The sequence below is a fragment of the Sparus aurata genome, chromosome 7 (genome assembly GCF_900880675.1).
Source record: "Sparus aurata chromosome 7, fSpaAur1.1, whole genome shotgun sequence".
NCBI classification, from domain to species: Eukaryota; Metazoa; Chordata; class Actinopteri; order Spariformes; family Sparidae; genus Sparus; species Sparus aurata.
In genome coordinates, this window is record NC_044193.1 from 34192745 (window position 1) to 34209177 (window position 16433).

The 16433-nt window shown below is 40.6% G+C and overlaps 1 protein-coding gene across 1 annotated transcript; it reads right to left on the minus strand.

The window, feature by feature from the left end:
• Positions 1–4119: 4119 nt before the first annotated feature.
• Positions 4120–15403, minus strand: ccnq (cyclin Q). The gene is made up of 5 exons (XM_030424094.1): positions 14912–15403; positions 13875–14058; positions 12368–12500; positions 11183–11401; positions 4120–4768 (listed from the first exon to the last, which is right to left on the minus strand). The coding sequence occupies exons 1-5, from the start codon at positions 15057–15059 to the stop codon at positions 4679–4681; spliced, it is 774 nt and encodes a 257-aa protein (XP_030279954.1). The 5' UTR covers positions 15060–15403; the 3' UTR covers positions 4120–4678.
• Between the last annotated feature and the right edge of the window lie 1030 nt (positions 15404–16433).

The window sequence follows — 16433 nt, forward strand, 5'->3', positions numbered from 1 at the left end:
TAGGCAGCCGCGGCCGCAAATGAATGAATAGGCTAAATAAATAAATAAAGCAGAGCGGCTGCGTCAAAAGGCGGCCGCAAATCAATAAATGAATAAATAAAAATAATAAAAAATAAAGCGGAGCTGAAGGCGACCACTAAAAAGAGGGAAAAAAGCAAGCAAACAAACAAAACGGCCTGTTAACTCTGACAAATAATAGGCCTACTAAACTAGCTAAACAGCCTAAATTTATCTAATCTCTAATCTATTATAAGGTTTTTTGGATGTTTTTTGGTCGTCAGTGGATTTTCTCGCGATCGTTGACCTGATGAGATGATAGGTCAAATGACAATTGAATGATACGTAGTGTGAGCAGGTCAACAACACGGAATGCAATAAAATGGATCAAGGAGGGAGAAAACGGTGAGTAGAAAAGGGTGGAGCAGAAAAAAAGAGAGAGAAGAAGCGTAAGGCTTTATTGGCTGAAAGTGGGAAAAGTGCAAATATTGTGGAGTTATTCTCTAAAAAGCCTGTGCCCGGCGATGCGCCCGGTGGCGCTACCAGCTGTTAGGTTAGATGCCCCGGACTATGTGCTGAGACCCTATTTGTACTGTTGCTTAAGTTTGGTGCTGTTCTGAGCATTATTTGTGGCTTTTTGGTGGCGGTTTATATTTGGATCCATTTACTGCAGTGTATTGTTGTCGTGCGGTCATTTCTGAGGATGATAAAACTACGTTAGCTAGCGGTCTGCTAACTTGATCTCTCCAGAGGGAGTCTAACACAGTTTCACGTGTGTTAGACCATGGATTAAACTTACACCGGAATATCCCTTTAAGTTGAGTGCAGTTCTGTATTGAGTGTCCAGCTTTGCATATGCAGCATGTCACATTTTTGCTGTTGGATGGAGTGGTTTGATGAATACTTATTGCAGTAGATTTAACATTTCACTAGTATCGACAGCTGCCACAGTAGCATAGGTTTTAGGTTTAATGAAAGTCTTCCCTTTAGAAATTAGGGGTGGGCGATACTGCAAATTTTGGTAATGATCCGATACCAAGTAAGTACAAGGCCAGTATTGCCGATGCCGATACCGATACTGATACTTTTTACTTGAATATTCCTGATCAAGTAATGATTTTGTACTTTTGCCTTTAATTAGTTGACCATGATTATGATAACGATAAAACACAGGACAAAGATTTTAGCCAAATAGGAAAATTATATTTAACATAATTAAATCTATAACCTATCTGCATGTAGCCTAAATAGGAATACTAATGTTCCTTCAACAGATATACAAAAGGGTTATTATATTCTTAAGGTAGGCTATATATCTAAATATAAGTATATATTTTTGAGTTCCAGTTACAGTGAACCTGAGTGAGCAGAGTGAGAGAGGTGAAGAGGAGCGCTGCGCTTAAGGACTGAGAGAGACACTGCACTCACACAAACTCTGTGAAGAAATACAAGTGATTTGCTGAACTTATAGAAGAGAAACTACAACAAAAATATCGATCCCATCACACTAGTATCGATCCGATACCAATACTCACCTTGGTATCGATATCGATATTTGGATCGATCCGCCCACCCCTATTAGAAATAGGGGTCTATGTTTCTTGGATGTTTCCAAAGACGGGGTCGGACAGAATCTTGACTTCTTGTTCAATGAAGTTTACAAGGTCAAGAAACGCAGCTCTATGTTCACACCTCTCCTGTAGCTTTGAGGTTTGATGCTACATTCATTTCATTCATGTACTGTAAGCTTCTCATCATGTTACAGTACCCTTTCAAAAACAGCATAAATGCTTGAAGAGAACTTGCATCCTCTGACCTTATTGGTGGCCAGGTTAAGGCCTTTTCCATGTATGCTGCTGTAATCTTTATTGCATTTCCATAGTATTCCTTTATTAGTCGTTCTGCTGTTTCATAACCTGGGCTGTCTGGCATGTGATAGCAGCTTCTAACCAGTTCTCTTGGTTGCCCCCTGGTGTACTGTTCAAGGTAGTACAGGCAATCTTGGCAGTTACTGATTTTCCTTTCAATTCCTTGTTCAAAAGCCATCATGAAAGGAAGGGTATATATTGAAAGGGGTCACCATCAACTATTGGTATCACTCTTGGTGGAATAGATACTGAATGCTGTGAGTTAAGTCCTGACAATCAGGTCCATTTGAAGCTTGAGTTGTATGATTCTAATGAGTCCTTTGATCCTGTTGTGAGTAGCTAGGAGAATATTAAATTTGTTGCATTGGCGTGACAGGGTCTGTTATTCGTGTTTGTTTCCTCTCTGTAGGCCTTGTTCCAAGCACTGCTGAAAGTGGTTGTGAGCTTGATGGTGGTACCTGTTGCTTTTTTCATTTCTTTGCGGTAGTATGAGCTCATTCCATCAGTGTCCACTTCACTGCTTGACAGTACAGCTAGCTTAGCATTAGCTGCAGCCAAATCAGTTTCCATCATCAGTTGTTCCTTTTGTCTCATCAGGTGTTGCTTTTGTCTTCTCAGGTTGAAGCGCCGTATGTGTCCTGGTCACTGCTCCGAATGCCCAAGTTGCCTGTGTTCTAATAGAGAACACAGGCAACTTAAATTGGGACTCAAACAAAAATCACTGTCAACAATGCAATACAAATTATTTTAAAAATCTTTGATAACTAGAACATTACCATGAACAATCATGGTGTCTCTCTATCCTCTTTATAGTCATTGCACTGCTCCGGAATGTTTGTATTGAATTCATGTTACTTACATTAAGTAAAACTATTTCATGGACTGCAGTGCATGTGTGTGTTCATGTTAGTGAAGGAACATGCAACCCAGATAAACAGTGTGGTTCACTGATGTATTTTTAATAGTTTTTGGATGGCACTCTATGGCACAGAGGATAGGGTGTATCAAGTTTTGATATATAGACTAATCGATCGAAAAGTATTGAAATTATTGTCAGTTTTTTTATGTGACTAAGTGACGAGAAGAAAACACAGAATAAACACACATATCCTTACCGTGTGTCAGGATGCACAGTTGGCTTTGAAAAATACATAGTCTGAATCATTTTAACAGCAACTTTATTTTTTATTAATTCATAAAAATATCTCTGGGAATGGCAGGACAGCAAAAACCAAACTTAAAATAAATCAAGAGCCACTTCACTTGCCACTATAACCACCATGACATAAACACTTATGGTTAGGACATATTAAGCCAATTAATACATTCACATGTGAATATAGTTTTCATACAATAATACCTGATGCCAAAGGGAGTTCAAATTTAAGGAAATATGTTGACCATATGTAGATATGTACAGAAACTGCATACAGATTTTCCCTGGATTCAAACAAACAATGCAGAGTTAAAGGAGAACTTCGGTCGATTTAAACATGCAGCTTCATTGCTCAAGCTACCCTTGACTTGCCAGTACCGAAGACGCGAACACATTTGGTCAAACCATTACAGAGCTCCGTGAACGGAGACTTAGCATTGAACACTAACAGCATGGGGTCAGAACTTTACACTGTGTTTTAAGCATCTTAACATGCTCCACATCTCACACCAAAAGTTATGCAACATCAGCAGACACCTTAGCACACAGCACTGTAGCGTGTATGACTCAAAATGAATAAAAAAGTAGTTAAAACAGTGTGTTTGTGCAAGCAGCTACTTACCTATTTGTTGACATCCGTGTGTTCCGGTAGCTAGACCAAACTAGTTAATCCATCGAGCGTGCATTTACTCCCTCACTGGCGGAGACGGAAACGTAATCCAGCATTTTCGTGTTTATGTTCATAATGTACATGTCCATGTTACAGCCTGTCATGAGCCATGAGCCTTACAATAGCCTGTTAAGCCTGTTAAGTGCACACTCGGTGGATATGCTAGTTTGGTCTAGCTACCGGAACACACGGATGTCAACAAACCAGTATGTAGCTCCTTGCACAAACACACTGTTTTAACTACTTTTTTATTCAGTTTGAGTCATACACGCTACAGTGCTGTGTGCTAAGGTGTCTGCTGATGTTGCATAACTTTTGGTGTGAGATGTGGAGCATGTTAAGACGCTTAAAACACAGTGTGAAGTTCTGACCCCATGCTGTTAGCTGTCAATGCTAAGTCTCCGTTCACGGAGCTCTGTAATGGTTGGACCAAATCTGTTCGCGTCTTCGGTACTGGCAAGTCAAGGGTAGCTTGAGCAAAGAAGCAGCATGTTTAAATCGACCGAAGTTCTCCTTTTACCGCAACTACACATTCATTAATATTATTATACTAATGCAGAAATGTGTTAGGAATATGTCATTTAATAATGAGTATCTAACTGCGGTCACCATCCCATTAATTCTTATGGATTTAATGGAAAAATGTAAATTATCAAACAATGTGCTTTACTTTACTTTATATTTCCCCATTAAATCAATACAGGGATATCTCTTGTCAAAACATATTATGCATGGAGTGTGAAGAGAGGTGTGGTGTTGAGGATGGGGATGTTTTTGGTGCAGCTGATAACATATTCCAGAGCACATCAGTATTCCGCAGATCTGAGAGATCAGAGACCAGAAAGCAAAAAAATGTCTCCCCAGGGTGGCAGGAATTGGTAGTGCAGGTGTGTTTTTGTCACAGCTCAGAGACCATCTGGGGCAATACAAAGTGTTTGTCTCACACACACATCTCCAATGTGGGTGGGGGTCTTGTAGGTGTGTCCTTCAGATACACTTAGCCTCCATGTCATAAAGATGAAGAAGGTCTGAGATCACAGCATCGATGTCTGCTTTGGTCACATCCTCACACAGCACCTACAAACACATATGCACAATACAGACTTCAGCTCCATACCTGGTCTCCATAAACACTCAAACAGTGGACATCAGAGGTCCACACACCATTTAAAATGACCCAGATTGTAATGCCTTGAGGCTTGACGCAGAAACCCATAACAAATCTTGACTATTCCATTTGCATTTGGATACAGAGTGAGAGAAGTCAAAGCACGAACAAAAGAGGCCTAATTTGTAAAATTGTCTGACAATGGAAAAATATCATTGCCTGCAATGGTCAATTAATACTTAACACATACAAAACACTTCCTACTGTGAAGACTGGCTGGGTGGCAGGGTGGTCATGTCACTGTTGAAAGTGCAAAAGGGTACAAAGCTGGAGGCTGTGGCCGGGCACTGTCAATACTGTTCACAGAGTTCACTGCCAATGAAAACCATCAAGCAATGGACCCAGGCCAATTATCGCCAAATACGAATACTTTAAACAAAAAGAATAGGTCAAAAACAGAGGAAGGGAACATAAAGGCACCTCATTCGAGCTCAACGAGCAATGTCCACATGAAATAAATGAACGCTGAAAAAAACACTGTACTCCATCTTAAAACAAAACAAGAACAACAACAAAAGTGCATCAATCATTGTTGACAAATCAATGGACAGTTATTCCACAACTCCACCTCCACGCCACGACAAACTGAAAAAAATGTAAGACTAAAATGTAAGCCTCATATCCAACAGTCCACTCTTCTTTTTTGTTCAGTTTTATAAGGAGTTGCTTTGTATTGAGGAGTTAACAGTAGCCATTTTTACACAGCGTATCCGCATCATCTCCGGAGTGGTGGTTCTCCAATTCTCCGCCGATGGTGATTCACACAGAGTGAAGCATCTCCGCCTTCACGTGTGTAATTCACACAGAAAGCCGGCGCTGCGGCTCCTAAAGAGGTGTGACGGTACACGTCATGTTGATGACGTCGGTGTTTCCCCAGGTGTTCCCCTGTTAATCCAAACCCGCGGACTGTTTATAATCATATGGATGCTGTTATAATGTGTAGTGATTGAGATACTGACCCACCAAACATCCTGGAAAGTGACGGAGTGAAGTTTTTCGCGCTAAATTACATAATTATACATAATCACCATCAGTAAACAGGTCGCTGTCTGACTCTGTCACTCGCGGGGACGGAGGCTGTTTTCTGGGGGAATGTTTGGTGAAGTCTCGGTCCAGAGGGCCGACGGTCGCCGGTGACAGACGCTGTTTTTCGGGCAGAAATGTGACAAAGAGTCAGGAGGACAGACAGGAGGACAGATGCTTCTCCACGTACTGCTGTGGTATTTGTTTTCCTCATATAAGCTGCCAAAGACAGTTACAGTTACTGCGTTACTTTTGTTCGGTCCTGTAACGCTTTGTGGGACATTTAGTTGAGTGAAGGACCTGTGCAGTTATCAGACTGTCAGACCGACACGCCCTCACTCCGCGCCTCCGGATTATCCATTCACACTGGGACAGCTCACCAATAATGCGGCCCTGATACTACCTCCAGAGGCGGATCAGCGCTGGAGCGAAATTTCCCCCCTCTCCACATCTGAAACTTTCACACAGAGGCGGGTGCGGAGAACTGGCGCAGGATCTCCGCATGCAAACGGAAGTGTGAAAGAGGCTAATGACTGACTCCGTCTCTCCTCATCTGTTTTGTGTTGTTGTTGTTTATGCTTCATGTCTCCACCACTCGCTTTTATGTCAACTTATATGTACGTAAGTTGTTGTTTATGGTTTATGTTCAGACGATCTAAGACAGTTAACCTAAAATCCAACCACCCCTGTTCCCTCTCTCCCACCATCAGCTTCTTTCTTCTGTTTCACACAACACAAGATAAACAGAATACACAATCATGCACACACTCAACTTCATAACAGGGAATGTATGTGGCTTAAAATTCGGGTGCTATATGTGTTATACCAAAAACTGACCTCACAAACTAAGAACTAAATTAACTTTTTGAGAAAATATTGTCTTCCACACTCTACAGCAGGGGTGTCAAACTCAAACACAGAGAGGACCAAAATGAAAAACCAGGACTATGTCTAGGGCCAAACAGTGTCAGCATTTCTTCAAAAGGATAAACAGGCTATAAGATGCAAGTGCAGAGGGTAAACATTTATGTGCTACAGCCATATGCTTGGAACCTTTTCTTAGCTGCCAGTTCATCAGTGTTTGGGGTTGGGTTTTGTGCCGTGGAAACCCTCAAGATGGAGTGAAGGTGAATCAGTGAGTACACAGGTACATGCTTCCAAATATGCAGAGCAACTGAGTTGGGGCATCAATGCAGGGATGATGCTTGGAAACTGCAGCGCCCACAGAGTCATACTCTGCCTTGAGTGTATTATTACACTGGAGGTCTATCAGCTCCACTTGGAGGTTTACATGTGCTCTTTCTACATCTACTGCACATGGATTGCTGAACAGTACAAATTTAAATTTCTGAGCTGCAAAGTTGCCAAGTGCCAAGTGCGCCCAGTTTATCAGCAAATTGCGCCGTCTGTAGAGCGGTGGAAACATGTCCTGTCAGCGTTTGGCAACACGGAGAGTGACTAAAGTTTCCTTGCTGTATCCAAGTCTCCAACAGGTGCAGCTTTGCTTGGAAAGCTCTCACTGCATCATACATGTCTGTGATCACACGTCCTCGTCCCTGAAGCTGGAGGTTTTGTGCAGTGATATGTTTCGTTATGGACAAAAACGCCAGATCACATGGCCACTTTTTGTACTGGAGCTCTGTGGTGTCTTTCCCTTTGCTTTCCAGACACTGGCAGATTTCTTCATGCAACTCAAAAAATCCATTAAAGTCCGTGTTTTCTTCTAAACACATTAAATAGGTCATACATGTATTTCCTTAAAACATGTAAAAAGCCATTCAACCATTTAGAATTCAATTTTGGAGCTAGGCTCACAAACTGTGTTTCAAAATTTCTGTGTTCAGGATTTAATGGGCGGGTCAGAAATCATGGCCACGTTACCTAACACGGCCATGATGAGCATCAGACCCACCCTGCTGCGGAAGCAGTACAAGTACGTTCAGCGCATTAGCTTAGGTGGTTTTTCCGCTCGCTCTCGAGTCTCCTGTAGCATCTCTTACATAGTTTGCAGCTAGCTAACCAGTCATGTCTCCTCCACGCCGCTCGTACATATTTCCTGGATGCAACAGTGTGCAAGGTAACGCGCTGTTCGCTTATTTAAGTTTCCTACGGACGACAACATAAGGAAACGGTGGAACGTTTTTGTCAAGAGGAGCTACTGTGGAGAGTTTAAAATCACCACCAACACCGTCTCTGCAGTGTCCACTTTACCCCCGATAGTTACAGCAACTGTCACCAGGTAAAGTCTGGATATCTGAAGAGTCCGTTGACGCTGGTCAGTGGGGCTGAACCGACCCTCTCCGTCCCCAGCTTGCATCCTCCCGTCCCGCCAACAGCGGGTGCCACCATCACAGCCACCGGCATTATGTGCCCGCCTGCGACCCTCACCGTCCCGCCGACAACAGGTCTCTCATCTCCACCACCGACATTACGTGCCCGCCAGAGAGTGCAAGTGTGTGCTCATGTTATAAATATTGTACATTTGGGCAACTAAAAGCATTTTGCTGAAGGTGAAAATCCTGAAAGTGATTTTACATCGTGCATCCTGTCATGCCCATGTTATGTTAGCAAATGTTATTGCATTTAATCATGACATGATTTGGCCTCATTCCCTGAGCAATCCATCTGACAGCACAATGATAATCTACAGGTAATATTTTATGTGCGCCAATATGGCTATGACAAGGAATTATATGTAGACTGGGGTTTTACGTTTGTGTGTAATGTAAAACATGGACCGAGGGACACCTGAAATGAGCGCCCTGAGCACGTTTTTTTTTTCACGGAAATTAGTTTAGTTTATACAGAGAGAGACGGGAGCAGCTAGCTCAGACAGAGTCAATATGTGAGTTATCATTTTCTATGTGCATGCAGCATACATGATTAAGTTATTTCATAACTAAAGCTACTCCACAGCTGGTATTATCCCTCACAACTTGTAAAAAATTGGGCAGACGGAGTAATTAGGGAGCTTTTGGTAATAAAGTAACTATCAGAAAAGTAACTGTATGAAAGAAGTATGGAAAATACACGGAGGAGGTTTCCCTCCTGCGCGTGGGCGTGGCTCCAGCATGTCAGTTAGAGAACTGACACGCCCCCAGCGTTTCACAGCAGAGAGACGTGCTTGTTTTTCCATGATTTTGAGACCTAATTTTATATACTTAGCGATTTTTTTAATCTTTCAAATTTGGCTCAGTGGTCAATGACACATGTTTCTGTGGTGTGACAAACTCATAAGGCAAATGTATTGCTGCTTTACACGGACTTTAAGCACTTTCGGATATAATTGTACCATGGGCCGGATGCGGCCTGCTGGCCTCGAGTTTGACATGTCTGCTCCACAGTAAACAAAGAGGCTTCTCAATACAAGTCAACATCCTGTTTGTCCATACTTCATCTATAATTGATCCACAGGGAAGATTTATCATCATTAACCCATCTATTTACCACAACATTCACACTTGGTAATATTTACATAATAGCCAGAGATTTTAATACTGTCACCAAACCCACAACTGACCACTCTAGTACATCTGGTAATCCAAGACACTGGCCCTCAACTGAAACAGGAAAACTACAAGAAGGACTTTGTACTTGGCAATAGTTGGAGGACGAGAAACCCATCATTCCTCCCTTCACCAATCCTCCAGAATCTGTATATTTCTGGTATGGTAAGCAACTCACGTGATCACGCTCCAATTTCCTTATCAATAAAAACTAAAAGCACGAGTCAAGTCTCCCACAAGATGGCGCTACAATGCATCCTTTCGAAGGTCCAGATTTCAACTCTCTAATCAAATAAAGAGTGGGCATCCTTTCTGGAGATGAACGACTCTCCATCACTTTAATGGGAAACAGGAAAAACAATTAGAAGAGGAATAATCATATCATCTTCATCACACAAGATGATATAATCATATCATCTTCATCACACAAGATGATATAATCATATCATCTTCATCACACAAGAAAAAAACAGCAACGAGAACAGCAAACTACTTTAGACACAAGAATTTAAAGCTAACATGCCAATTACATAATAACAACCAGTGAACAAACATAAAATTAATCAACCCAACTTAAAAACCCAGTTTGAAACCATCATACACAAAAGGAGACAGTTCTCATTCAACAGCTCAAACAGGAAAACGTTCAATACAATAACAAAACAAGTAAATATCTGGTTATCTACTGCATTTAACAGTCTGTACTACTCAGATCATGAAGCCAGCCAATCAGAGTTTGACACCTTTTTAAATAAACTGGACCTGCCATTGCTACCAACAGAACTAGCCATCTAGACACACCACTTGGCTCTGAAGAATTGTATAAAGCCTTGAACATAAAGCCAAACAATAAATCGCTTCTGGAACATAGTGTCACCATTGCTCTACAAAGTAACTACAGAAATGAGAACAACCTCCACCATACCCAACCACATGAACACCGCTGTAATGACACTACTATTAAAACCAAATAAAAGACCCAATGGACCCTTTCAGTTTTCACCCCCTCATTAAAAACACAGATTTAAAAATGATTACAAAAACACTCGCAACAAGAATGGCGACAGTCACCCCGCTACTTAACCACCTAGATCAGACAGGTTTAATCAGACACAGACAAGCTCATCTGCAGACGCTTCAATTTTATCAACATGTCACGACAAAGACAAAACCAAACAAAAAGACGCAGAAAAAATATTCAACAAAGTCAACAAACTTTATATTTAGCACCCTCCGTAAGTTTGGTTTTGGAGAGATGTTCATCCACTGGATAAAAACACTGCAAACTTGACATAGGGCCACAGTAATCAAACGGAATCACCTCACCAAGACAAGGACGCCTACTCTCTCCATCTTTATTTGCAATCTTTATCAAACCACTTAAAGCAGCATTACGACTCAACATTAAAGAAGAAGAAAAAGAAATAAAAAGAATCCAAGATGATAATTCAGAACATAAACTTAGCTTTACATACAACTAACGGCACACTACAGCAGTCTGCAGCAGTCAGTATCTATCAAAAGTGGTCCAAGGAAGGAACAGTGGTGAATTGGTGACAGGGTCATGGGCAGCCAATGCTCACTGATGCATGAAAACTGACTCAGTTAACATGTGATTTGTTGAGTAAGTGTGTGTGTGTGTGTGTGTGTGTGTGTGTGTGTGTGTGTGTGTGTGTGTATCTGAAGTACTTATACTAATACATAGCCTCTTTTTCTTGATTGCTCACATGCACACACACATTCTTACCCCTCTCTGCAGTCTGTAATTATGTGTATTTTAGTGTGAACACACACCTGCCACCACTCTTTCTCCCCGACTGGCAGCTCTACTCCATAGCTGTTTAGAGCCAGATACAGTGTTGCTATGGCAATGTGCTGGGGTATGTGGCGGATGCACATGGCTCCATGGTAACAATCTCGAAGTAAAGCCCAGGAAGTCTCAGCGATGGGGGTTCGAGACCAAGCGTGGCGGTTAACAAGCGACTTCACAGATAGCAGATAGTGGAGTAAATACTGGAGACAGAGAAAAAACACATTAAAGTCCTATACATTATGTTGTCTGTAATTGTTAAACATGTGAAACAACGTGGGATTTACTGCAATTAATTTATAGATGGATGTTATTTGTACAAAACAACATGTCCAATAACAGAGCACTTTATTTTAAGGTAGGGGTGGGCGATACTGCAAATTTTGGTATTGATCCGATACCAAGTAATTACAGGGTCAGTATTGCCGATATCGATACTGATACCGATACTTTTTACTTGGAAATTCCCGATCATTTAATGATTTTGTACTTTTGCCTTTTAATTAGTTGATCATGATTATGATAATAATAAAACACAGGATTTTAGTCTAATAAAAAAAATTCATTTAACATAATTAAATCTATAGCTTATCTGCATGTAGCCTAAATAGGAATACTAATGTTCCTTCAACAGATATACAAAAGGGTTATTATATTCTGCCATATTCATCCTTCAGGTTTGAGGTAGGCTACATATCTTAAAATAAGTATGTATTTTTGAGTTCCAGTAAAACAATTAAGGGGCACACAGTGAACCTGAGTGAGCAGAGTGAGAGAGGTGGAGAGGAGCACTGCACATAAGGACTGAGAGAGACGCTGCGATCACACAAACTCTGTGAAGAAATACAAGTGATTTGCTGAACTTATAAAAGAGAAACTACAACAAAAATATCTATCACATCACGCTAGTATCGATCTGATACCAATACTCACCTTGGTATTGATACTATCGATATTTGGATCAATCTGCCCACCCCTATTTTAAGGCGAGTTTGAGTGTGAGAGAAAGAGAAAATGTACAAATGTACTTATTGTAAGTCACTTTGGACAAAAGCGTCTGCTAAATGCCCTAAGTGTAAATGTAAAATGCCCGCATCGAGATGAATCTTATAATCAAGAAATTTCCAGACCTTTTTTTGCACAAACACACAAATGCACACAATCCCTACCTTGTGAGGGTGTTCAAAGGAGACATGAAAGTTGAGCTGCCGGAGAATAAGGAGCTCACACTGCACCACACTGTCCCTCAAGTCCCAGAATTCCTTGTCGCACTCTAGAGGAGCACTGCCACTGTTGAAATACCTATGAGGGAGGAGTGGAAGCAGGAGGGGAAGGTTAAAGGGAGGTGGAGGTGGAGAGCATTCAAGGCAACCATTTTGAACAATGATGAAATAAGGTTTCCTGTTTTCAGGACACCCTGTTTTGAAACTTATTTAAGCATTTCAACTAATCTTATCTAATCTACATCAGTTCAAGTGTACGTCATATATAGAAAATACACACCGCTTTACATCGCCATCAGACCGCCCTTTCTTTTGGCACTACATTTTCTCAACCGTCGAACCTCCGTATCCCTACACATTATCTGCGAGCGGCGAAACACAGTGTGAGGCCCAGTTGCGCTAATGCGAGAAAAGAGAAAACGTAGTGCCAAAAGAAAGGCCGGTCTGACAGCGATGTAAAGTGGTGTGAATTTTCTCTATACAACGTACACTTGAACTGATATAGATGTGTTTAGGTGAGCCTTGTTTTAGGTGGTTAATGTCTCTTTTTCTCTGGACCCGTTCACTGCAGTACAAAGCTGAGCGTCTGGGCTGGAGCAGCTCTCTGCTTGTCCAAACTGAGGCTGCGCTGATCGCTGATTACAGTAGACAGATCAACTATAGATATGTACTTTATATGACCCCACTTCAAAAAACATGAACTATCCCTTTAATAATTAACAGCCAGTGAATACCAAAATTTCACTGGCTCCAGTTTCGAAGAGGTAAATATTTGCTGGTTTTCTTGTCTTTCTCTGTCTTGTATGGTTTTGGACTGCTGGTTGGACATAACATATAATGAATAGCCTACATTGATTTGGGCTTTGAAATATCTATAGATACTATTCTCAGACATTTTAAATTCAAAACGATTATTTATATATATTTTTATATATATATATATATATATTTTTTTTTTTTATAATATATATATATATATATATATATAATATAGTATATATATATATATATATATATATATATATATATATATATATATATATATATATATATAAAATATATATATAAAATATATATATATATATATATAATATATATATATATATATATATATATATATATATATATATATATATATATATATATATATATATATATATATATATATATATATATATATATATTTTATATACACATACACACACACACACACATATATATACATACACATACACACACACACACACATACATACACCTTTGACATCAGCCAACAGACATAACTTTCAACATCTTAAACCTGACTGCTTTTATGTGAGAGACCTATATCTCTAATCTTTCTGACTGGATAAATATTAGATAAAGTTGTGTATTTAATGACAGCAGTATTTTGCTCTCATCAGTATGATTTCAATGTGGCCATAGAGCAGTGTATACAGCAGCAAGCATATTACCTATGGCTTACGTTGATTATGTCCCTGGTCCTGATGTGCTGCTCCTCCACTTTGCCAGCCAGGTACACACAGCTCATGGCCACCAAGTAGGGTTCATACGCACGTATGCTGACACGTTCAAAGAAACGGTGGTACAACACACATGCTGTGGCCACGGGCACTGAACGCATACCCAGCTTCACCCCTGTGCAAGGAAGGAGACACTTATCCTAAAATCAAATTTGATGGTTCATCATCTTTGACAGATTTATTTTCACATATTGCCATCTAATGTAATCTACATTCTATGTAATCTAAGTTTGATTATGATAATCACACAGATTTGCCATTTCATTTGACTTTATAATTCATTTGAATCACTGAAAAAACTCTGGGCAGCAATTCAAAATTCTAGACCGAGAAATTTCCATTTCTAACTTCCTTAATATTATCTCAATCTTCTTCCTCCATAATACACATTAGTAGGCCCTAACAACCAAAAGTGTAGAGGCAAAGCTTAACGCTGTTCAAGTGCTGTTTGGCAGATGAAATGAGTGGTGAATTTAACTACTAACCTAAATGATCTCGCATACACTGTAATGACAAATTACGTATTCTTTCTACATAGGACAGAGAAACATTTCAGGACAAAGACATATTTCCAACTTTAAACCAGCAAGCCACTGTACTACGGCCCATTTTAATAACTGAATACAGCAGAACCAGATATGATTAAAGAATGTTATATTATTATGCAAGAATGGGCATCCAAATGTTAACGCTTAATGCTGACTTAAAACTGTCCTAAATTTAGTTCCACATTTGGGGTCAGTCATGGTTTTGGAAGTAGTAAGTAAAACGTGAACAAACGACACCTACAATCTCATAATTTTGAATTGGTAATTCATGCTTTTGCCATAATCATGTTTATCTTTTATTCTTGCATTAATATTCTTCTTTTTTTCTTGAAAGAAATGCACTTCCATACAGCACTACTATTCCCGAGGAGACCAGCTGTTGGCACACACAGCTTCGTTACGAAGTTAACTTAACGCTACCTGTCTCCATAACGAATCGACAGACACGAAAGTGTGTCTTTATGTCCTGGGCAGGGTCGGACTCTCCATCCCCGCCGAAATCTCTCTTGAATGCGAGGAGCAGCGGTCCATCTGCCGTGGCAAGTATACGAGAGGACGGACCCTCCATGGCTCAAGGACCATCAGCAGTATCGTTACTATCTAACGTTAGCTTTATCTACGAGGGTCGACAACAAAGCAACTAACGTTGGGTAAGTTACTATAATGGCTATCAGCCTGACAGTGACGAGTTATGCTCCGGAAGTGCTGGTGCATGTTCCTCAATAAACGGACTGGAACTAAGAAGTGGTACAATGCTCGAGAAAGTCAGCTGGACGTCGTTACAAGCTTCCATTTTGTAGCTAGCGCACAACAACTGCAAGCGTTTCAGCGGCGAGGAGCGCCATTAGGAGACGCGTCCACTGGCGGAAGATGATTGACTACTTCTTCTTCTTCTTCTTCTTCTTCTTCTTCTTCTTCTTCTTCTTCTTCTTCTGGGATTCCGGCAGGCTGTACGCTATCCACCGTAATGCTGCCCTCCACTGGTCATAACCAGAACTACTTAACTAAATTTTCTCATATAATCCAGCACAGTGCAAACATTTTAATACTGCCCTCCCAAAAGAGTCAGATTTTTCCCCTAATGCAAAGATACCTCAAAAGGAAATCACAGATAGACCCAGATCATACAGGTCTATAAACAGCTGTCATCTCTGACTGGAATATAAGAAAAAAGCACATGCACCACTGTCTCCATTTCTCCACATTCACACAACCCATTCTCATGTTTACCTATGACTTTCAAGCAACTTGCTAGACAGCAATGCCCCAGCCTCAGCCTAGTTAAAACAACTTCATCCTTCCGCCCAAACATACTTTTCCATTTTTTACACTTTACTGAGGATTGCAAACAAAAATAATGCCTTCCCCTCTGCTCCTGGTTCCACTCATTTCTTTAGACATGACTCTCTAGCCAACCTGTCGGCAACTTCATTTCCCTCTACCCCAAAGTGTCCAGGCACCCACATAAAACACACATGGCACCCTGAACTCTCAATTCTTAAGAGACAACACAGAATCTCCATTACCAGATCTTGGCGGGCACTAGAGGAGCCTACTTCTAGAGCCACCAAAGCGGCAGCAGAATCTGAGCAAATAACATTGTTATGAGGCTTATTTTGCTCTATCCACTCCAAAGCTTTTAAAATTGCCAACAGTTCAGCTAAAAATACAGATAAATTGTCCGATAAGCGAATGCTAAATTGAAGATTCTCATCTGCAACAAAAAAAATCAACCAGCCCCAGTTTTTCCCGAGACAGGATCCTTTGATCCATCAGTAAACATTTTCATGAATCCTTCAAACTGATTCAGGATCATTCTCACATCTCTACACTGACTATTTCTCCCTTCTTCAAGGAGAGACAGCAAAACCTCAGGTTCAGGAAGAAACCAAGGCGGAACAAGAGACCACACATGCCCAGCCATTCTCTGACATTCTACTCC

Bases quoted from the DNA above. Each gene is read 5' to 3' on its own strand.
- ccnq (XM_030424094.1), bottom strand. From the start codon at position 15,059: ATGGAGGGTCCGTCCTCTCGTATACTTGCCACGGCAGATGGACCGCTG. The intron at 14,059-14,911 runs GTAGCGTTAAGT...TTCCTTGCACAG, and splicing joins TCGATTCGTTATGGAGACAG to GGGTGAAGCTGGGTATGCGT. The intron at 4,769-11,182 runs GTGTGTGTTCAC...ATGTGTTTGTAG, and splicing joins GGGAGAAAGAGTGGTGGCAG to GTGCTGTGTGAGGATGTGAC.